Source organism: Primulina huaijiensis, chromosome 16 (assembly GCF_012295235.1).
Source record: "Primulina huaijiensis isolate GDHJ02 chromosome 16, ASM1229523v2, whole genome shotgun sequence".
In the NCBI taxonomy this organism is placed as follows: Eukaryota; Viridiplantae; Streptophyta; class Magnoliopsida; order Lamiales; family Gesneriaceae; genus Primulina; species Primulina huaijiensis.
In genome coordinates, this window is record NC_133321.1 from 2160382 (window position 1) to 2182390 (window position 22009).

General features: G+C 33.4%; 2 protein-coding genes across 6 annotated transcripts; both read left to right on the top strand.

The window, feature by feature from the left end:
• Positions 1-1043: 1043 nt before the first annotated feature.
• LOC140961196 (uncharacterized) lies at positions 1044-9506 on the top strand. 3 transcript variants are annotated; one of them, XM_073419556.1, is made up of 10 exons: positions 1044-1179; positions 2668-4245; positions 4331-4474; positions 6247-6315; positions 7608-7649; positions 7749-7838; positions 7923-8030; positions 8136-8228; positions 8338-8417; positions 8498-9506. In XM_073419556.1, the coding sequence occupies exons 2-10, from the start codon at positions 2740-2742 to the stop codon at positions 9294-9296; spliced, it is 2931 nt and encodes a 976-aa protein (XP_073275657.1). In that variant the 5' UTR covers positions 1044-1179; positions 2668-2739; the 3' UTR covers positions 9297-9506. The 3 variants fall into 3 exon arrangements, with proteins under 3 accessions (XP_073275657.1, XP_073275659.1, XP_073275658.1); XM_073419558.1 differs by having other exon boundaries at positions 4331-4468; XM_073419557.1 differs by lacking the exon at positions 1044-1179 and adding an exon at positions 1496-1628.
• Positions 9507-11017: 1511 nt separating this feature from the next.
• LOC140961203 (uncharacterized) lies at positions 11018-19480 on the top strand. Of its 3 annotated transcripts, none has more exons than XM_073419567.1 (10): positions 11018-11153; positions 12642-14219; positions 14305-14448; positions 16221-16289; positions 17582-17623; positions 17723-17812; positions 17897-18004; positions 18110-18202; positions 18312-18391; positions 18472-19480. In XM_073419567.1, exons 2-10 carry the CDS (start codon positions 12714-12716, stop codon positions 19268-19270), a joined length of 2931 nt encoding a protein of 976 aa, XP_073275668.1. In that variant the 5' UTR covers positions 11018-11153; positions 12642-12713; the 3' UTR covers positions 19271-19480. The 3 variants fall into 3 exon arrangements, with proteins under 3 accessions (XP_073275668.1, XP_073275670.1, XP_073275669.1); XM_073419569.1 differs by having other exon boundaries at positions 14305-14442; XM_073419568.1 differs by lacking the exon at positions 11018-11153 and adding an exon at positions 11470-11602.
• The last annotated feature ends 2529 nt before the right edge of the window (positions 19481-22009 follow it).

Below are 22009 nucleotides of genomic sequence, written 5' to 3' on the forward strand. Positions count from 1 at the left end.
GACTTGTTCCAAATTGAGTTTTCTGATCGATTAAGTTGGCGGATTGTCATTTGAATCATCCAGCTGAGAGGTATAATAAAAAAACTGAAGCTCGTCAGAAATTCAGTTTTAGTTTGCTTCTTATGTTTGCAAATTCACACATGAGTAAATATATTAGAAATACAATAACAAGTTTTGTTAACATCAAAATCAAGATTGCGAACATGAAATGTTCTAACAGACACACCAGATTCTCAGATCAGTTCCTCACAAAACTGATTCATATTTATATAAAAAAAATTTATAAATTGAGGTATTTATTCAACCCCTTCTAAACACCTTACCCATCCTAACCGATCTTAACACATATCTTTTATAATTATAATATTGTACTCTCAAGTATAATGATGAGTATTTGGGTGGTTCGGTTGTCGATCAAACTGAATAAAAAAATTAATCGAAATTTGTGTTGGACAAATCGAACAGACTTATTTTTTCGTCGAACTGAATTAAAAATCGGTTAATTTGTCCGTAACCAAATTAATTGAATTTTTAGAAAACAAATACAAATAAAGTTTTAATTAAAAATTTTAATATAAAAATTGAATTTTATTGATTAAAAAACAAACTATTTTTACTTCCATTTATGTGGCCTAATAAAATTTCACACTTTGTGATATTTCAATCGTATGACCAACAAATTCCAATAGCATGTTATAATAACTTTTGATTAAAAAAAATCAATAAAATTATATATACGTTTTATTCAGTTTAACCAAAATTTTATAGTAAACGTCGAAATCGAATCAAATAAACCAATTCAATTATTTATTTTTTAAATAAACCGAACTTTCGAATAAAGTGAACCGAATTTTTGAATTAAACTGGTTCGATTGATTAAATATGTTTAATCTAACTTTTGCTGAACATCACAGTGCAACTGAACCCATGAAGTATGGCAATTCATTGGCAAATATCGAGGATTAATTTCTGAAGCACAAAAACAAAAAACGTTAATGCAGATTCTAATTTTACCTTTTCTTACGCTAAAAACGTGTTGTCCTCGACAATTTTTTTTCCTATTAAATTATTTTTTGAAAACCCTAACCCCCATTTGCCCCCGATGAGCAGGTTCCACATTTCAATCACCCGTAGCCCGTAACGGAGGATTGCTAAGGAATATCGTGCATTGCTGCCGGGGTTAGTTCTCTCACTCTTCCATTTTCTCAAACCAATTCATACGTCGTTTCCCTCTTTCTCCACTCTCCTTTTTGTCTTCCGATAACCATATTGGTTGAACATGATTTTTTTGTTTTGTTTTTGTTTTTGTTTTTGTTTTTGTTTTTATGTATTTTTATGCTATTGTGAGTATCTAGTTTCGATTATTCCGAGTCAAGAAGTGGATTGTCTTTTATATAGCTGAGGAAGATTGGTCACTGACATGTGTGTTTGCTTTAATTTGTTTTTAAGTGGGCAGTCTGAGTTGATTTCATACACGTTGTTAAGTTGATTTCAGACACGTTGTTAAGTTGATTTCAGACACGTTGTTATGATTCTGGTACTATGAAGCATTTTGTAAAGTAAGCGGTGGAGCAGCAGGAGCAAGATAGAGGAGGGTGGAGCATTAATGAAAATATATTCCATATTTGGTATCTAATTTTCCTAATAGAAAATATGAAGCCCGTGGTGTTGTATACTGTCATCATGTCATCGAAATTTCTGGGTATGTAAATTGAAATCTTAATATACGAGTATAGCTCATAGTTTCTTTACCATTCTGGGAGTGTTTTATTTTTTGTGAATAGTTCTAAGGCTAATATTTCTCGAGAATTTTCTTATAGATCATTGATTCTTTGTGTCTAGAAGAAAGAGTTAATTTCGTGGCGAAACACTGTTTACTTCACTAATCAATGGAAAGGAAATAAAGAGATGAAAGAAACACCCTCCTTGGTGTAGTTTTGAAAGTCAAATAGACTCCAGTTCATTGTTGTATTTTCTACAGTTTAGCCTGGATTCATGCTTGAGAGGATAAGTTTTTTTTATCAATATGCTGCAGATTTCAGAGTTCAGACTATGGTAATCAGATTGAAGTCATGAACTGAACTGAATACCACATTGAAAACATTGTTTTTGTTCATAGTTTTGGGGGACTTTTTTGCTCTCTAGACTTGTTGCTTGTTGCAAAAGTGTCTGACTTCCTAGATAATAGTTTGGAAATTGGAATGGAACAAGATGACTTGCTAACCATGTTTATATGAAATTATAAAATGCTTCATGCATGAACTAATGCTTTGGTAGTGATTACTGTATACTCAATAATTTCTTTCAAGAATGTTTAACAATTTCTTTGCACCACTGATGGGTAATTCTGAGATGAGACTTTTGATATTTTGAGGTCTCGTGTACATAGGCATCACTTGTGTGCTAATGTGATCAAAATTATTCGTTGTGCTTGAGTATAGTAATTGAAGCTACTGTTTTATCTTGTATTTTGAATAGTTTTATCTTTTAGACGTGTTTTGCAGCATACTTGGATAAAAGACCTGCTAACATGGATATGAAACACTTACATTTGAACTGTAGTTCATTTATTGACATTCTCTTTCTTGGGAAAAAAGTACTTCCTCTCTCTTGTGGGTCTAATATAAAGATATCTTGATCTTTTTTTGGCTGTTGATAATTTTTCAGAAGTTTCAATTACGATATGTTGGAACTCTTCAGACGTAAAATTTGGAATCTAGGAAGCTAAAACACAGCATCATGACATTATCTCGCCAACACAAAGAGAAGCTTAGAAATAATAAAGTGTCCCAAGATGATTGCATGGAGGGAACCTCAGCGCGGACAAGACCTATCAGTTATGATGATATTATGCTTAGAAGGAAAACCAGGGAAGATGCAGCTAAGCGAGTTGCGGATGTCCAGACACATATTGCATCATCAAAGGACTACATTGAAAAATTTCTTTATTCGCCAGAATCCCGTGAGCAACTAACTGAGGATTTTATCACTACAGATACAAAGTCTACGTCAGATGATTCTCAGAAGCTAAGTTCTTGTAAAAAAGGGGATTCTGTTGCTTCTAACAGGGATGAAAAACTAGTTGAGGATAAAGATATAGTAGTTCGAGATACTAAAATCAAGTTAAAGAGTATAATAAGCAGCAATAGAGCCTCAGAAGGAAAAAGTGAAGCACATAATCACCAAAACAGAAAAAAGGATGGCATATCAACCTATGATTATGATGGTGGATCTTATCATCGAGTCAACTTTGTTAGAAAGGAGTTAATTTCTGAAAGAAGTTCAGAGAAATCCAAATTAAATAGAAAAGCTCTTGATAATGTGGACGGACAGGTTTACAGAAACAGGAAAACTGATAAGTTTACGACCGGTGACCCTGAGAAGGAGTCTAAGAAAAGAAATGGTAGAGATATAATCCATACTGATGGAAGAAGAGACAAATCTGAAAAAGAAACTAAACACAAACGTCATGATGAAGAAGATAAAACTAGAGGTAGGACTGCTGGTAAAAAACACAATTCAGAAACAAAAGGAGTAGAATTAATGGGTGCCCATCATGAAAAATCCAAGGTAAGGAGGAATCAATCTCAGAGCAGAGAACGTGACAAGCACAGAGGTAAAAGGTCTCCTTCACATTCACCAAAGGAACATAAACACTCGTCTAAATATAAGAAGCACCGTGGAGAATCACCCTCACATTTTCCAAAGGACAGGCCAGAAAGAGATCATTCTGTTGTTGTCAATAAGAGGATATCCGGAAATGGATCTAGTAGTCACAAAAGACATACAGTTTCTTCTAGTGGTCTAGGTGGTTACTCGCCTAGAAAGAGAAAAACCAATGCTGCTGCCAAAACTCCTTCCCCATCTCGCCGTTCTCCAGAAAAGAAGTTTGCTGGGTGGGATTTACCACCTGATGGAAAAGGTAGCATAGTTGCCAGTTCAACTTTTTCCTTGCATGCTTCAGATCAGAATTCAGCATTGAACATAAATGAGTTTCCCCGTGGTATTCCGGTGATCCCAGCAATAGTAAAACCCATTGGTATTTCTCATCTAACCTTATCGTCACAGATGCATGCTGTTGACTCTATTCAGCTAACTCAAGCGACACGACCTATGAGGAGGCTTTACGTAGAAAATTTGCCAGCTTCAGCCACTGAGAAAGATCTAATGGAATGTTTTAACAATTTATTTCTGTCATCTGGTTTTAGCTATGTTCAAGGAACCCAGCCCTGTATCAGCTGTATAGTATGTTCAACCTTTCCTTATTTTACTTCACTCGCATTCTTATGCATGTTTTAGAGAATGATTTAGTATTTTCTGATCACTGCAGATACACAAGGAGAAAAGCCAAGCCCTTTTGGAATTTTTGACCCCAGAGGATGCTTCTGTTGCTCTATCTTTTGGTGGAAAATCTTTTTTTGGATGCAATCTTAGACTCAGGCGCCCCCGGGACTACACTGAAGTAACAGTACGAGTATTTACATGCTATACTTTCTTAAGGCTTTATTTTTATTGTTGCGAAGTGAAGTCCTATGTTTTGTGGAATGGAATATTTTGTTATGCATTCACAATTTAAAGTTTCATCCCTCGTTTTCTAAAACAAGACAAATTTGTTAGAATGTGAAATTAATTAGTTTTGCATCTTTCGGTTATGGTGTTACACTAAGAAGTCTTTGTTTCCCCTTTTCTATGAAGCTTCTATCATGCTTACTGTACAATTAAAGTTCACTTGAAAATCATTCAACCAGGCACAATCTTAATGTCATTCTTGTTACCTGCTACTGGGTTTTTGTTCCAGTGTTTCTAATAGCGTATATGTGTTTGACTGTGTTATTTGACTTTTATCTTTGTATGCTTGAATGCCGTTCAACTTAGGGTGCACCATTTGTGGAATTTTTTTTTTACTAAATTGGGGAAAGACATTGACTATCACCATAAAAAAATGTGAAAGGAAATTGTTCTAAAAGAAAAAACTGTCAAAGGAAAAGATGTAGTTTAAGTTTACTCTTCTCTCGAGGTCAAACCATCGATCTAATCTCTTTATTTTTCAATTATCATTTATTCCGTTAGGATGGATCAGACATCCTCTTATTAGATTTTATTTTGACAAAAAGGTGAACATTCATGATATTGATTCATTTTATAGGTTCGAGAACTGGTGGATGTGAATTTTTTTGAGACAATAGATATTCATGACTTTGATGCATTATAGTTAATTCCATTTGCATTCCAAAGGCAGCCTTGTTCTGGCTGACTGGCTCTTTAGCTGCTTTTGTCTTTTCATAAAGTTTGTAACAATTCCTTGGGTTAATTTGCGCCAATAATATTTAGTTGCTCCAGATATTTCACCGGGGGAGGACTCCTCAGGAAAAAAATTGTTATAATTACTGAAAATTAGATTTATTGATTTTCTTTTTTGTGTCTAGCTGTCATGAAACTTGCAATTGGAATTTTGGTAGCTTTTTATTAATTCTATTTAGGTATTAATATTATCCTGTGGCTAACTTTGTCATTTTCGGTTTTTCTTTTATAGCCTATAGATTTTCTGTGCAGTCTGCATGAGTTTTAAAGTAGATGACTAACTATAATATTCTGGTGATTTCAAGCTTGTTGAGAATCATGCCATAATTACCATCAAGATCTTGGTGGGATAGAACTAGACTGACTGTGTGGGTCAATGCTTCACATTCACCTTTTTATTTTACCTATTTTCAGGTACTCGGAAACTTGACTAGTTTTCTGATCTTTTAATCCATGTACGAGATCCTTTATTGGAAAATAATTTTGTGATGTATGAACTTATGATTCATCAGTCAAAAACAAGATTTTATACTTTTGCTGAATTTTGTAAATCTAAGAAGGCATATATAATTGGCCTTTTCTGAGTGTTTGAGGTGCTACAGGGAGTAAATTTTACCGAATATCGATATATCCTTGAAATTTTGAGTTTGGAGCCTTTTAGCCTATTATTTCGAATTAGATTCCATTTTTGGTAAATGTTGAGGTGAAATTTATGAGTTTAACCATTATAAACAAATGCTGGTCACTATTATAACTATCAAACCATTTTTCTTTCTTGCTTACCATCAAAATTGTGACTTAATTTTCTAGTGTTATATTGTATTTACTTGCTAATTGCTATGTTCCATTGATTTTGTTCTCTGCATTATTTTCAGTTTTCTGAGGTGGTATATTGTGGTTATTATTCATGTAGCAGGTTTTCAGACAGTTGCTATTTTCATGCAGACTGGTCCTGACAAATCACTGGTTGCTGTTGATTCAGTTAGGAATGTTGTAGAAGATTCACCGCACAAGGTGTGTGATTGAAGCATCGTAATTCGTAACTCAATTTAGTGTGTGCTTATGCTTTTGTTCTGGAATGATATACCCTCCACATCGACTTACATGAGCCAATTTTCTATCGAAGTGTATTTAATTTACTCTAGGCTTAGGCTTAGTTAGCTATCCTTCCATCTGTATAACTCCAAGGTAGAATTCAGTTAGATGATATCCCCATCTTGTTTGTCACCTAGCTGCATTCCGCAAGGGGGGATAAAGTATTTGCTTTGTTCCTGTGTCAGCTTTTGAAAGTGGTGATCAATGTTCGATGAAGGAACCTGGTCTCACATGAATAATAATTTACTGGGAAAAAAGAGTCTTGGCAATTGCATTCAAGATCTTCTGTGCCACTGATAGTGTCGTGATAAGTAGTTTCTGAGAAGGGCCTGTTGTAGTACTTGCATTCTCAATAAGCTTCTGACGACTTATTATAAAGATGCATAACTTTATTACATCACATGAAGTTATGCTACATGGCTTGCGGGGGGCGTCCAATTAAAATCAACCTGACTGCATGAAGCCTGTTCTGACATTAGGCCAACTGCAGAGGTTAAATCATAACCGACACTACTGCTCGACACCTTATAAAAATGAGAGAATTTCATATAACTTGTATAATGTAGAATAAGACCTCAGTCAATTTGTTTGGTGGTGATTGCATGTCATAATCTATGTTTTTACAAAAAATTAATAGTTTAAAATATACGTTTGGAATTAGGATATAATATAATATAAAAAAGGATATAATATGGAAAAGGATATTTTTGGGAAGTGGTAAAAAAGTTGAATCAAAAGTAATAATCATGTGGAGAGATTGAAAAATAGTTAATATGTTTTGGGGAAAGTGAATGAAAATGAACTACATTAATTTTTATTTTGTTTCATAGAAATGGTTTCAGGAAAACAAAAACAAACTATTAATTTCTAAGTCCACTATAATATGGAAAAGGATATTTTTGGGAAGTGGAAAAAAAGTTGAATCAAAAGTAATAATTATGTTGAGAGGTTGAAAATAGTGAATATGTTTTGGGGAAAGAGAATGAAAATGAACTACATTAATTTTTATTTTGTTTGATAGAAAATGGTTTCAGGAAAACAAAAACAAACTATTAATTTCTAATTCCACTCTATATCCCCTTGATGAGAAGAAAAAGAAACTTTTGGGAAGAAACTGCGACGTGGTTAACTAACTGGTTTCCCATCTGCTTTACCTGCGGATAGTAACTTTCTCCATTTGCATTCTGACAAAATCTTGCTCGAGTTTTCAGATCTTTATTGGTGGAATTTCGAAAGTTGTCTCTTCTGAAATGGTGAGTTAACACGAAACTATGTTCTTTACATGAGGTGTCTTTTATCTTTTCATATTTACATATCTGACCATTCGATTGACTTTTGAACTCGCTCATTAGCTTTTGGAGATTGCTAGAGTCTTTGGACCTCTGAAGGCATACCACTTTGAATTTATTGATGATAGTGAGGAAACATGTGCATTTCTTGAAGTATGTTTCCTAATTGTTTGCTTTCTAAAGCATTGACGTTAACTTTAATTAACTCCATCGGGCGCTAACCATTTATCACCTCAGTATGTTGACCATTCAGTTACCTCAAAGGCTTGTGCTGCTCTCAATGGTATAAGGTTGGGTGGACGAGTTGTAACTGCTGTAGTTGCTACTCCAGATGCAGCTTTATTGGTAAGATATCTTTTTATCTGTTTACTCTTTGAGCTAATCATTTTTTTTTATGTTGCATGAAGGGAGGGAATTCTTTCGATTACCTAACCAGATGGTTCATTTTAGGAAAATGCTGGAAAACTTCCATTTTATGGGATCCCTGAACTTGCAATTCCCCTTCTTGCGAAGCCCACATCTGTTCTAAAGTTGCAAAATGTGGTGAGTGCTTTGTCGCATAAATGTGTTTTTTTATTCATTTCTGTCTTATTCTGCTGTAATTTGAAATAAGATCTTTTTAGATTAATCAACCTATCTTGGCAATTTGCAGTTTGATCCTGAAGGGCTCTTGTCTTTGTCTGACACCGGACTGGAAGAAATTATGGAAGATATAAAGCTAGAGTGTTCAAGGTTTCCATGAATAGATATATCTCTTTATGATTTCTTGCTGGTCTGTACTTAAATAATTTTCTTATCTTTTCATCGAATAGGTTTGGTGCGGTAATATCTATTAATGTTGTCAAGCCCACGAATTCTTCTGGCATGATGGAAGCGTATGAGGTACAAAAAGAAAATGCTTCAACTGATGGATGCGGCTTAAAGTTTGACGGTATGAACTACAGTACGGAACTGTTAAATGTAAGTACTTATGAGTTGGAAGAAGATAGATTAGAACCTCGAGAAATTCCAAGTGAATTTGAGAATAATAATCGAAATATGGAAGATAACAAAGGGGTTGATGAATCAGTTGAATCTGAGGATATCAATAGGTTCACAGTCATTGGTGATGGGTTTTCTGAAGAAATCGTTGCTGAAAAATCTGTGAAAAATGAAACTTGTGAACCATCTTCAGCAGACGGAAATGCTTCTGACCCACCCTTCCAAGAAAACTTTGGTGGTTGCAATGTACAATCGACCAACAAACAAAATGATTCTGAAGTTGAGTTTGATCATAGTGATAAAAGTGCCAATACTATTCCAATGACGAACACGGAAAAGCCATTCGTTAAGGATGAGCTGATTTCCAAAGAAGATGCAAAAATCGTGAATCTTGTTGCATTGGACAGTAATGCAAGGAAAGACGCCAATGCTCCTGAGAATGGCTGTAACAAGGATATTTTATGTGATCTTGAGGACTTGTTCGAGCCTGGCTCTGTTCTCGTAGAATATAAAAGAGCAGAAGCTGCTTGTACCGCCGCACATTGTTTACATGGCCGATTATTTGATGGTCATGTCGTAGCAGTGTCCTATGTTGATCATGATATGCACCAAAGGAGGTTTGGCAGGTAAAAGAGTTTATTTCGAAACTGGGCATCACGAATTTTGACTGCAGAGAGCTAAACCCTTCAATGTGGTTTGCATCTTTAGTTTGTGTCTAGTTTTTGGATCAGAGTGAAGCTTCCCTACATTTGGTTTGTGTCAGTTCAGGAAGCCCCTAGCTTTTCTTCATTTTCCTGTTTTACAGATTCTATTGATGTACATGTAAATGTTATGCATGTCGTTTAAACTCATCAACGAAATGACCTGGACTAGGACAGATCACTGGGATGAGCACTCCATGGACGAAAACGAAATTGTACGTATAAATTTTCTAATCGAACAGTTTTGCTGCTCCAACAACTAAATGTTTTTGGCCCTTCTCAATGTTCGTGCATTTTAATTTTTATGGTGTTGGTTTTTGGCTAACATTTTTTAGGGATGTCAATTCGGGTTGTGTCGAGTTGAGTAATAATACTATTCAAAAATCTCGATCCGAACCCAATTCGAATCCGAGCCAACTCGAACCCGAATCAATCCGATTTTGAATTTTTTTAATTTTTAAAATAAAATTCAAATAATAATAATAATAATAATAATAATAATAATATTTTAATTTAAGTACATGATAACAAAATTTTTCTCATATATATGATTTAGATTTGAATGTCTAATTGTAGAAAACTAAAATATATTTATTAAATCAAATAAATAATTGTTCAAAAAATAAAAAATATTCAAATAAATACTAAATTATGAAAATTTAAGATATAAATGTACAATAAATATTTTTTCAGACAATATATAAAATATAGTCAATATTTATTAATTATATTTTTTTAAAAAAAAATTAAAATTTTCGGGTCAACCTAGGTTGCACCGANTTTGTTAACATCAAAATCAAGATTGCGAACATGAAATGTTCTAACAGACACACCAGATTCTCAGATCAGTTCCTCACAAAACTGATTCATATTTATATAAAAAAAATTTATAAATTGAGGTATTTATTCAACCCCTTCTAAACACCTTACCCATCCTAACCGATCTTAACACATATCTTTTATAATTATAATATTGTACTCTCAAGTATAATGATGAGTATTTGGGTGGTTCGGTTGTCGATCAAACTGAATAAAAAAATTAATCGAAATTTGTGTTGGACAAATCGAACAGACTTATTTTTTCGTCGAACTGAATTAAAAATCGGTTAATTTGTCCGTAACCAAATTAATTGAATTTTTAGAAAACAAATACAAATAAAGTTTTAATTAAAAATTTTAATATAAAAATTGAATTTTATTGATTAAAAAACAAACTATTTTTACTTCCATTTATGTGGCCTAATAAAATTTCACACTTTGTGATATTTCAATCGTATGACCAACAAATTCCAATAGCATGTTATAATAACTTTTGATTAAAAAAAATCAATAAAATTATATATACGTTTTATTCAGTTTAACCAAAATTTTATAGTAAACGTCGAAATCGAATCAAATAAACCAATTCAATTATTTATTTTTTAAATAAACCGAACTTTCGAATAAAGTGAACCGAATTTTTGAATTAAACTGGTTCGATTGATTAAATATGTTTAATCTAACTTTTGCTGAACATCACAGTGCAACTGAACCCATGAAGTATGGCAATTCATTGGCAAATATCGAGGATTAATTTCTGAAGCACAAAAACAAAAAACGTTAATGCAGATTCTAATTTTACCTTTTCTTACGCTAAAAACGTGTTGTCCTCGACAATTTTTTTTCCTATTAAATTATTTTTTGAAAACCCTAACCCCCATTTGCCCCCGATGAGCAGGTTCCACATTTCAATCACCCGTAGCCCGTAACGGAGGATTGCTAAGGAATATCGTGCATTGCTGCCGGGGTTAGTTCTCTCACTCTTCCATTTTCTCAAACCAATTCATACGTCGTTTCCCTCTTTCTCCACTCTCCTTTTTGTCTTCCGATAACCATATTGGTTGAACATGATTTTTTTGTTTTGTTTTTGTTTTTGTTTTTGTTTTTGTTTTTATGTATTTTTATGCTATTGTGAGTATCTAGTTTCGATTATTCCGAGTCAAGAAGTGGATTGTCTTTTATATAGCTGAGGAAGATTGGTCACTGACATGTGTGTTTGCTTTAATTTGTTTTTAAGTGGGCAGTCTGAGTTGATTTCATACACGTTGTTAAGTTGATTTCAGACACGTTGTTAAGTTGATTTCAGACACGTTGTTATGATTCTGGTACTATGAAGCATTTTGTAAAGTAAGCGGTGGAGCAGCAGGAGCAAGATAGAGGAGGGTGGAGCATTAATGAAAATATATTCCATATTTGGTATCTAATTTTCCTAATAGAAAATATGAAGCCCGTGGTGTTGTATACTGTCATCATGTCATCGAAATTTCTGGGTATGTAAATTGAAATCTTAATATACGAGTATAGCTCATAGTTTCTTTACCATTCTGGGAGTGTTTTATTTTTTGTGAATAGTTCTAAGGCTAATATTTCTCGAGAATTTTCTTATAGATCATTGATTCTTTGTGTCTAGAAGAAAGAGTTAATTTCGTGGCGAAACACTGTTTACTTCACTAATCAATGGAAAGGAAATAAAGAGATGAAAGAAACACCCTCCTTGGTGTAGTTTTGAAAGTCAAATAGACTCCAGTTCATTGTTGTATTTTCTACAGTTTAGCCTGGATTCATGCTTGAGAGGATAAGTTTTTTTTATCAATATGCTGCAGATTTCAGAGTTCAGACTATGGTAATCAGATTGAAGTCATGAACTGAACTGAATACCACATTGAAAACATTGTTTTTGTTCATAGTTTTGGGGGACTTTTTTGCTCTCTAGACTTGTTGCTTGTTGCAAAAGTGTCTGACTTCCTAGATAATAGTTTGGAAATTGGAATGGAACAAGATGACTTGCTAACCATGTTTATATGAAATTATAAAATGCTTCATGCATGAACTAATGCTTTGGTAGTGATTACTGTATACTCAATAATTTCTTTCAAGAATGTTTAACAATTTCTTTGCACCACTGATGGGTAATTCTGAGATGAGACTTTTGATATTTTGAGGTCTCGTGTACATAGGCATCACTTGTGTGCTAATGTGATCAAAATTATTCGTTGTGCTTGAGTATAGTAATTGAAGCTACTGTTTTATCTTGTATTTTGAATAGTTTTATCTTTTAGACGTGTTTTGCAGCATACTTGGATAAAAGACCTGCTAACATGGATATGAAACACTTACATTTGAACTGTAGTTCATTTATTGACATTCTCTTTCTTGGGAAAAAAGTACTTCCTCTCTCTTGTGGGTCTAATATAAAGATATCTTGATCTTTTTTTGGCTGTTGATAATTTTTCAGAAGTTTCAATTACGATATGTTGGAACTCTTCAGACGTAAAATTTGGAATCTAGGAAGCTAAAACACAGCATCATGACATTATCTCGCCAACACAAAGAGAAGCTTAGAAATAATAAAGTGTCCCAAGATGATTGCATGGAGGGAACCTCAGCGCGGACAAGACCTATCAGTTATGATGATATTATGCTTAGAAGGAAAACCAGGGAAGATGCAGCTAAGCGAGTTGCGGATGTCCAGACACATATTGCATCATCAAAGGACTACATTGAAAAATTTCTTTATTCGCCAGAATCCCGTGAGCAACTAACTGAGGATTTTATCACTACAGATACAAAGTCTACGTCAGATGATTCTCAGAAGCTAAGTTCTTGTAAAAAAGGGGATTCTGTTGCTTCTAACAGGGATGAAAAACTAGTTGAGGATAAAGATATAGTAGTTCGAGATACTAAAATCAAGTTAAAGAGTATAATAAGCAGCAATAGAGCCTCAGAAGGAAAAAGTGAAGCACATAATCACCAAAACAGAAAAAAGGATGGCATATCAACCTATGATTATGATGGTGGATCTTATCATCGAGTCAACTTTGTTAGAAAGGAGTTAATTTCTGAAAGAAGTTCAGAGAAATCCAAATTAAATAGAAAAGCTCTTGATAATGTGGACGGACAGGTTTACAGAAACAGGAAAACTGATAAGTTTACGACCGGTGACCCTGAGAAGGAGTCTAAGAAAAGAAATGGTAGAGATATAATCCATACTGATGGAAGAAGAGACAAATCTGAAAAAGAAACTAAACACAAACGTCATGATGAAGAAGATAAAACTAGAGGTAGGACTGCTGGTAAAAAACACAATTCAGAAACAAAAGGAGTAGAATTAATGGGTGCCCATCATGAAAAATCCAAGGTAAGGAGGAATCAATCTCAGAGCAGAGAACGTGACAAGCACAGAGGTAAAAGGTCTCCTTCACATTCACCAAAGGAACATAAACACTCGTCTAAATATAAGAAGCACCGTGGAGAATCACCCTCACATTTTCCAAAGGACAGGCCAGAAAGAGATCATTCTGTTGTTGTCAATAAGAGGATATCCGGAAATGGATCTAGTAGTCACAAAAGACATACAGTTTCTTCTAGTGGTCTAGGTGGTTACTCGCCTAGAAAGAGAAAAACCAATGCTGCTGCCAAAACTCCTTCCCCATCTCGCCGTTCTCCAGAAAAGAAGTTTGCTGGGTGGGATTTACCACCTGATGGAAAAGGTAGCATAGTTGCCAGTTCAACTTTTTCCTTGCATGCTTCAGATCAGAATTCAGCATTGAACATAAATGAGTTTCCCCGTGGTATTCCGGTGATCCCAGCAATAGTAAAACCCATTGGTATTTCTCATCTAACCTTATCGTCACAGATGCATGCTGTTGACTCTATTCAGCTAACTCAAGCGACACGACCTATGAGGAGGCTTTACGTAGAAAATTTGCCAGCTTCAGCCACTGAGAAAGATCTAATGGAATGTTTTAACAATTTATTTCTGTCATCTGGTTTTAGCTATGTTCAAGGAACCCAGCCCTGTATCAGCTGTATAGTATGTTCAACCTTTCCTTATTTTACTTCACTCGCATTCTTATGCATGTTTTAGAGAATGATTTAGTATTTTCTGATCACTGCAGATACACAAGGAGAAAAGCCAAGCCCTTTTGGAATTTTTGACCCCAGAGGATGCTTCTGTTGCTCTATCTTTTGGTGGAAAATCTTTTTTTGGATGCAATCTTAGACTCAGGCGCCCCCGGGACTACACTGAAGTAACAGTACGAGTATTTACATGCTATACTTTCTTAAGGCTTTATTTTTATTGTTGCGAAGTGAAGTCCTATGTTTTGTGGAATGGAATATTTTGTTATGCATTCACAATTTAAAGTTTCATCCCTCGTTTTCTAAAACAAGACAAATTTGTTAGAATGTGAAATTAATTAGTTTTGCATCTTTCGGTTATGGTGTTACACTAAGAAGTCTTTGTTTCCCCTTTTCTATGAAGCTTCTATCATGCTTACTGTACAATTAAAGTTCACTTGAAAATCATTCAACCAGGCACAATCTTAATGTCATTCTTGTTACCTGCTACTGGGTTTTTGTTCCAGTGTTTCTAATAGCGTATATGTGTTTGACTGTGTTATTTGACTTTTATCTTTGTATGCTTGAATGCCGTTCAACTTAGGGTGCACCATTTGTGGAATTTTTTTTTTACTAAATTGGGGAAAGACATTGACTATCACCATAAAAAAATGTGAAAGGAAATTGTTCTAAAAGAAAAAACTGTCAAAGGAAAAGATGTAGTTTAAGTTTACTCTTCTCTCGAGGTCAAACCATCGATCTAATCTCTTTATTTTTCAATTATCATTTATTCCGTTAGGATGGATCAGACATCCTCTTATTAGATTTTATTTTGACAAAAAGGTGAACATTCATGATATTGATTCATTTTATAGGTTCGAGAACTGGTGGATGTGAATTTTTTTGAGACAATAGATATTCATGACTTTGATGCATTATAGTTAATTCCATTTGCATTCCAAAGGCAGCCTTGTTCTGGCTGACTGGCTCTTTAGCTGCTTTTGTCTTTTCATAAAGTTTGTAACAATTCCTTGGGTTAATTTGCGCCAATAATATTTAGTTGCTCCAGATATTTCACCGGGGGAGGACTCCTCAGGAAAAAAATTGTTATAATTACTGAAAATTAGATTTATTGATTTTCTTTTTTGTGTCTAGCTGTCATGAAACTTGCAATTGGAATTTTGGTAGCTTTTTATTAATTCTATTTAGGTATTAATATTATCCTGTGGCTAACTTTGTCATTTTCGGTTTTTCTTTTATAGCCTATAGATTTTCTGTGCAGTCTGCATGAGTTTTAAAGTAGATGACTAACTATAATATTCTGGTGATTTCAAGCTTGTTGAGAATCATGCCATAATTACCATCAAGATCTTGGTGGGATAGAACTAGACTGACTGTGTGGGTCAATGCTTCACATTCACCTTTTTATTTTACCTATTTTCAGGTACTCGGAAACTTGACTAGTTTTCTGATCTTTTAATCCATGTACGAGATCCTTTATTGGAAAATAATTTTGTGATGTATGAACTTATGATTCATCAGTCAAAAACAAGATTTTATACTTTTGCTGAATTTTGTAAATCTAAGAAGGCATATATAATTGGCCTTTTCTGAGTGTTTGAGGTGCTACAGGGAGTAAATTTTACCGAATATCGATATATCCTTGAAATTTTGAGTTTGGAGCCTTTTAGCCTATTATTTCGAATTAGATTCCATTTTTGGTAAATGTTGAGGTGAAATTTATGAGTTTAACCATTATAAACAAATGCTGGTCACTATTATAACTATCAAACCATTTTTCTTTCTTGCTTACCATCAAAATTGTGACTTAATTTTCTAGTGTTATATTGTATTTACTTGCTAATTGCTATGTTCCATTGATTTTGTTCTCTGCATTATTTTCAGTTTTCTGAGGTGGTATATTGTGGTTATTATTCATGTAGCAGGTTTTCAGACAGTTGCTATTTTCATGCAGACTGGTCCTGACAAATCACTGGTTGCTGTTGATTCAGTTAGGAATGTTGTAGAAGATTCACCGCACAAGGTGTGTGATTGAAGCATCGTAATTCGTAACTCAATTTAGTGTGTGCTTATGCTTTTGTTCTGGAATGATATACCCTCCACATCGACTTACATGAGCCAATTTTCTATCGAAGTGTATTTAATTTACTCTAGGCTTAGGCTTAGTTAGCTATCCTTCCATCTGTATAACTCCAAGGTAGAATTCAGTTAGATGATATCCCCATCTTGTTTGTCACCTAGCTGCATTCCGCAAGGGGGGATAAAGTATTTGCTTTGTTCCTGTGTCAGCTTTTGAAAGTGGTGATCAATGTTCGATGAAGGAACCTGGTCTCACATGAATAATAATTTACTGGGAAAAAAGAGTCTTGGCAATTGCATTCAAGATCTTCTGTGCCACTGATAGTGTCGTGATAAGTAGTTTCTGAGAAGGGCCTGTTGTAGTACTTGCATTCTCAATAAGCTTCTGACGACTTATTATAAAGATGCATAACTTTATTACATCACATGAAGTTATGCTACATGGCTTGCGGGGGGCGTCCAATTAAAATCAACCTGACTGCATGAAGCCTGTTCTGACATTAGGCCAACTGCAGAGGTTAAATCATAACCGACACTACTGCTCGACACCTTATAAAAATGAGAGAATTTCATATAACTTGTATAATGTAGAATAAGACCTCAGTCAATTTGTTTGGTGGTGATTGCATGTCATAATCTATGTTTTTACAAAAAATTAATAGTTTAAAATATACGTTTGGAATTAGGATATAATATAATATAAAAAAGGATATAATATGGAAAAGGATATTTTTGGGAAGTGGTAAAAAAGTTGAATCAAAAGTAATAATCATGTGGAGAGATTGAAAAATAGTTAATATGTTTTGGGGAAAGTGAATGAAAATGAACTACATTAATTTTTATTTTGTTTCATAGAAATGGTTTCAGGAAAACAAAAACAAACTATTAATTTCTAAGTCCACTATAATATGGAAAAGGATATTTTTGGGAAGTGGAAAAAAAGTTGAATCAAAAGTAATAATTATGTTGAGAGGTTGAAAATAGTGAATATGTTTTGGGGAAAGAGAATGAAAATGAACTACATTAATTTTTATTTTGTTTGATAGAAAATGGTTTCAGGAAAACAAAAACAAACTATTAATTTCTAATTCCACTCTATATCCCCTTGATGAGAAGAAAAAGAAACTTTTGGGAAGAAACTGCGACGTGGTTAACTAACTGGTTTCCCATCTGCTTTACCTGCGGATAGTAACTTTCTCCATTTGCATTCTGACAAAATCTTGCTCGAGTTTTCAGATCTTTATTGGTGGAATTTCGAAAGTTGTCTCTTCTGAAATGGTGAGTTAACACGAAACTATGTTCTTTACATGAGGTGTCTTTTATCTTTTCATATTTACATATCTGACCATTCGATTGACTTTTGAACTCGCTCATTAGCTTTTGGAGATTGCTAGAGTCTTTGGACCTCTGAAGGCATACCACTTTGAATTTATTGATGATAGTGAGGAAACATGTGCATTTCTTGAAGTATGTTTCCTAATTGTTTGCTTTCTAAAGCATTGACGTTAACTTTAATTAACTCCATCGGGCGCTAACCATTTATCACCTCAGTATGTTGACCATTCAGTTACCTCAAAGGCTTGTGCTGCTCTCAATGGTATAAGGTTGGGTGGACGAGTTGTAACTGCTGTAGTTGCTACTCCAGATGCAGCTTTATTGGTAAGATATCTTTTTATCTGTTTACTCTTTGAGCTAATCATTTTTTTTTATGTTGCATGAAGGGAGGGAATTCTTTCGATTACCTAACCAGATGGTTCATTTTAGGAAAATGCTGGAAAACTTCCATTTTATGGGATCCCTGAACTTGCAATTCCCCTTCTTGCGAAGCCCACATCTGTTCTAAAGTTGCAAAATGTGGTGAGTGCTTTGTCGCATAAATGTGTTTTTTTATTCATTTCTGTCTTATTCTGCTGTAATTTGAAATAAGATCTTTTTAGATTAATCAACCTATCTTGGCAATTTGCAGTTTGATCCTGAAGGGCTCTTGTCTTTGTCTGACACCGGACTGGAAGAAATTATGGAAGATATAAAGCTAGAGTGTTCAAGGTTTCCATGAATAGATATATCTCTTTATGATTTCTTGCTGGTCTGTACTTAAATAATTTTCTTATCTTTTCATCGAATAGGTTTGGTGCGGTAATATCTATTAATGTTGTCAAGCCCACGAATTCTTCTGGCATGATGGAAGCGTATGAGGTACAAAAAGAAAATGCTTCAACTGATGGATGCGGCTTAAAGTTTGACGGTATGAACTACAGTACGGAACTGTTAAATGTAAGTACTTATGAGTTGGAAGAAGATAGATTAGAACCTCGAGAAATTCCAAGTGAATTTGAGAATAATAATCGAAATATGGAAGATAACAAAGGGGTTGATGAATCAGTTGAATCTGAGGATATCAATAGGTTCACAGTCATTGGTGATGGGTTTTCTGAAGAAATCGTTGCTGAAAAATCTGTGAAAAATGAAACTTGTGAACCATCTTCAGCAGACGGAAATGCTTCTGACCCACCCTTCCAAGAAAACTTTGGTGGTTGCAATGTACAATCGACCAACAAACAAAATGATTCTGAAGTTGAGTTTGATCATAGTGATAAAAGTGCCAATACTATTCCAATGACGAACACGGAAAAGCCATTCGTTAAGGATGAGCTGATTTCCAAAGAAGATGCAAAAATCGTGAATCTTGTTGCATTGGACAGTAATGCAAGGAAAGACGCCAATGCTCCTGAGAATGGCTGTAACAAGGATATTTTATGTGATCTTGAGGACTTGTTCGAGCCTGGCTCTGTTCTCGTAGAATATAAAAGAGCAGAAGCTGCTTGTACCGCCGCACATTGTTTACATGGCCGATTATTTGATGGTCATGTCGTAGCAGTGTCCTATGTTGATCATGATATGCACCAAAGGAGGTTTGGCAGGTAAAAGAGTTTATTTCGAAACTGGGCATCACGAATTTTGACTGCAGAGAGCTAAACCCTTCAATGTGGTTTGCATCTTTAGTTTGTGTCTAGTTTTTGGATCAGAGTGAAGCTTCCCTACATTTGGTTTGTGTCAGTTCAGGAAGCCCCTAGCTTTTCTTCATTTTCCTGTTTTACAGATTCTATTGATGTACATGTAAATGTTATGCATGTCGTTTAAACTCATCAACGAAATGACCTGGACTAGGACAGATCACTGGGATGAGCACTCCATGGACGAAAACGAAATTGTACGTATAAATTTTCTAATCGAACAGTTTTGCTGCTCCAACAACTAAATGTTTTTGGCCCTTCTCAATGTTCGTGCATTTTAATTTTTATGGTGTTGGTTTTTGGCTAACATTTTTTAGGGATGTCAATTCGGGTTGTGTCGAGTTGAGTAATAATACTATTCAAAAATCTCGATCCGAACCCAATTCGAATCCGAGCCAACTCGAACCCGAATCAATCCGATTTTGAATTTTTTTAATTTTTAAAATAAAATTCAAATAATAATAATAATAATAATAATAATAATAATATTTTAATTTAAGTACATGATAACAAAATTTTTCTCATATATATGATTTAGATTTGAATGTCTAATTGTAGAAAACTAAAATATATTTATTAAATCAAATAAATAATTGTTCAAAAAATAAAAAATATTCAAATAAATACTAAATTATGAAAATTTAAGATATAAATGTACAATAAATATTTTTTCAGACAATATATAAAATATAGTCAATATTTATTAATTATATTTTTTTAAAAAAAAATTAAAATTTTCGGGTCAACCTAGGTTGCACCGAACCCAACCCAACCCGATCATTTTTTTCGGGTCAGTTATCGGGTCCAACCCAATCTGACTAGAACCCGAAAACCCCAAACTCAAACTTGATTTTTTTCGGGTTGAACCATGTCGAGTTGGTTGGTCGTATCTGATTTTTACACCCCTATCATTTTTCTTCTTGTCCTAACCTTACGCCCTCTAAAGGTTAAGATTAGGTGGCATATTTGTTATATTGATTGATATTATTATCCTTACATGTTCTTTCCTAATTTTGTGAAGATAATCTATCATTTTAAATTTTACAATCTTTCCTATTTTATTTCACCCATTGACAAAACATTATCTCTCATAAAAACTATAAAATACAAATTTCATATATAATAAATGCATAAAATAGTAATAAATTTTTTATGAAACTAATTTTCAAATTAGTAAATTTTTTTTAATCATAAATCATTTTCGAATATCATCGAGTTTACATAATATGAAAGATTTTATTTTAACAAATCTTAAAGATGTTATGTCACTAGATAATAGATATTATTGTTGAAAATTAATATTTGAATATTGAATATTTGAATGTTGAATATTTGAATGTTGAAAATAAGAGTTGCAAAAATTAAAAATTTGTGTGTGATGATGAAGGTAATAATGTAATTTATTTTTAGATTATTTGTAAAAAAATTCTATAAATAAATCTTTCATTTGTAAAGAAAATCACAATTGAGTTAAGAGAAAAATATTATAAAGTGTGTAGTATGATAATTTTGAGAGTTTGAGATTTTTACTTTTTGCAGTAATTTTTTACTTTTTCACAACACGTTATCAGCACGAAGCTCTAAAAGTCCTCCATATTTTTCCAAACTCCAAAACAGAAGAAAAAGGTAACAAAAGTAATGATATTTATTTTATTGTATATTTATTTATTATGTATATATTTAATATATAATATAATGTTATTATAAAATAAAGATCAGAAATAATAAAAATAAATTTTTCAAAAAACTTGTTATAAATCCTGGGAGAATGTTAAGACGATATCTCACATTTCCGGTAAGGGATACGACAAGTATAAAAGCCTATAAGATTTTTAAACAAAATATGACACCTCATTATAATAATGTGATATGATATACATAATTATTTAAACATGACTAATATTATATACACCATATTATTACCATAAAATTATACAAATACATACATTTATTTTTTTGTACACCAACGGTCATAAACTGTAACAAAACGGCTAGTTTTGCCCAATAAATATGATCTCACAAACACATTCAATCACTCCAACTTTCTCTTCTTCTCTAAAAATTATTCTTCATCAAATTTTTGAAGAAAAAAAAGATGGCTTTCTCAATGTTATTTTTAATTATTTTGATTATAATACTCACGAATCTTGTATTTATCGGAGAATATCCTCCTCGTGTGTTTTCATTATTTTTATGAATGCTTGTATTTGTTTTTTATCCATTACTTTGTATTGTAATATTCATTAACTAATAAAATGCATCATAATTTTTTTTAGTACCACCATGTCAAACTTGGCAAAGCTCGAATTTGTTGCACTCGACATTACAGGAAAAAATTATATGCCATGGACTCTCGATGTATAAATGCATCTTGAGTCATTGGGTCTAAGCAAGACTATTAAAGAAAATGGTATATCTTCATCACAAGAAAAAACAAAAGTTATAATATTTTTGCGTCGACATCTTGATGAAGGTTTGAAATGTGAATATCTCATCGAAAAAGATCACATGGATATGTGGAAAGGATTAAAAGAAAGATTTGAACATATAAGGAAAGTTATACTTCCGACCACCCGTGATGAATGGAATATGTTGAGATTCCAAGATTTTAAAAAAGTAAGTGATTACAATTCGGCGATGTATCGAATAA

Excerpts from the sequence above, each read along its gene's own strand:
- LOC140961196 (XM_073419556.1), top strand. The coding sequence starts at position 2,740 with ATGACATTATCTCGCCAACACAAAGAGAAGCTTAGAAATAATAAAGTG. Across the intron at positions 4,246-4,330 it reads AGCCCTGTATCAGCTGTATA|ATACACAAGGAGAAAAGCCA; the intron begins GTATGTTCAACC and ends TGATCACTGCAG. Across the intron at positions 8,418-8,497 it reads ATAAAGCTAGAGTGTTCAAG|GTTTGGTGCGGTAATATCTA; the intron begins GTTTCCATGAAT and ends TTCATCGAATAG.
- LOC140961203 (XM_073419567.1), top strand. The coding sequence starts at position 12,714 with ATGACATTATCTCGCCAACACAAAGAGAAGCTTAGAAATAATAAAGTG. Across the intron at positions 14,220-14,304 it reads AGCCCTGTATCAGCTGTATA|ATACACAAGGAGAAAAGCCA; the intron begins GTATGTTCAACC and ends TGATCACTGCAG. Across the intron at positions 16,290-17,581 it reads TAGAAGATTCACCGCACAAG|ATCTTTATTGGTGGAATTTC; the intron begins GTGTGTGATTGA and ends TCGAGTTTTCAG.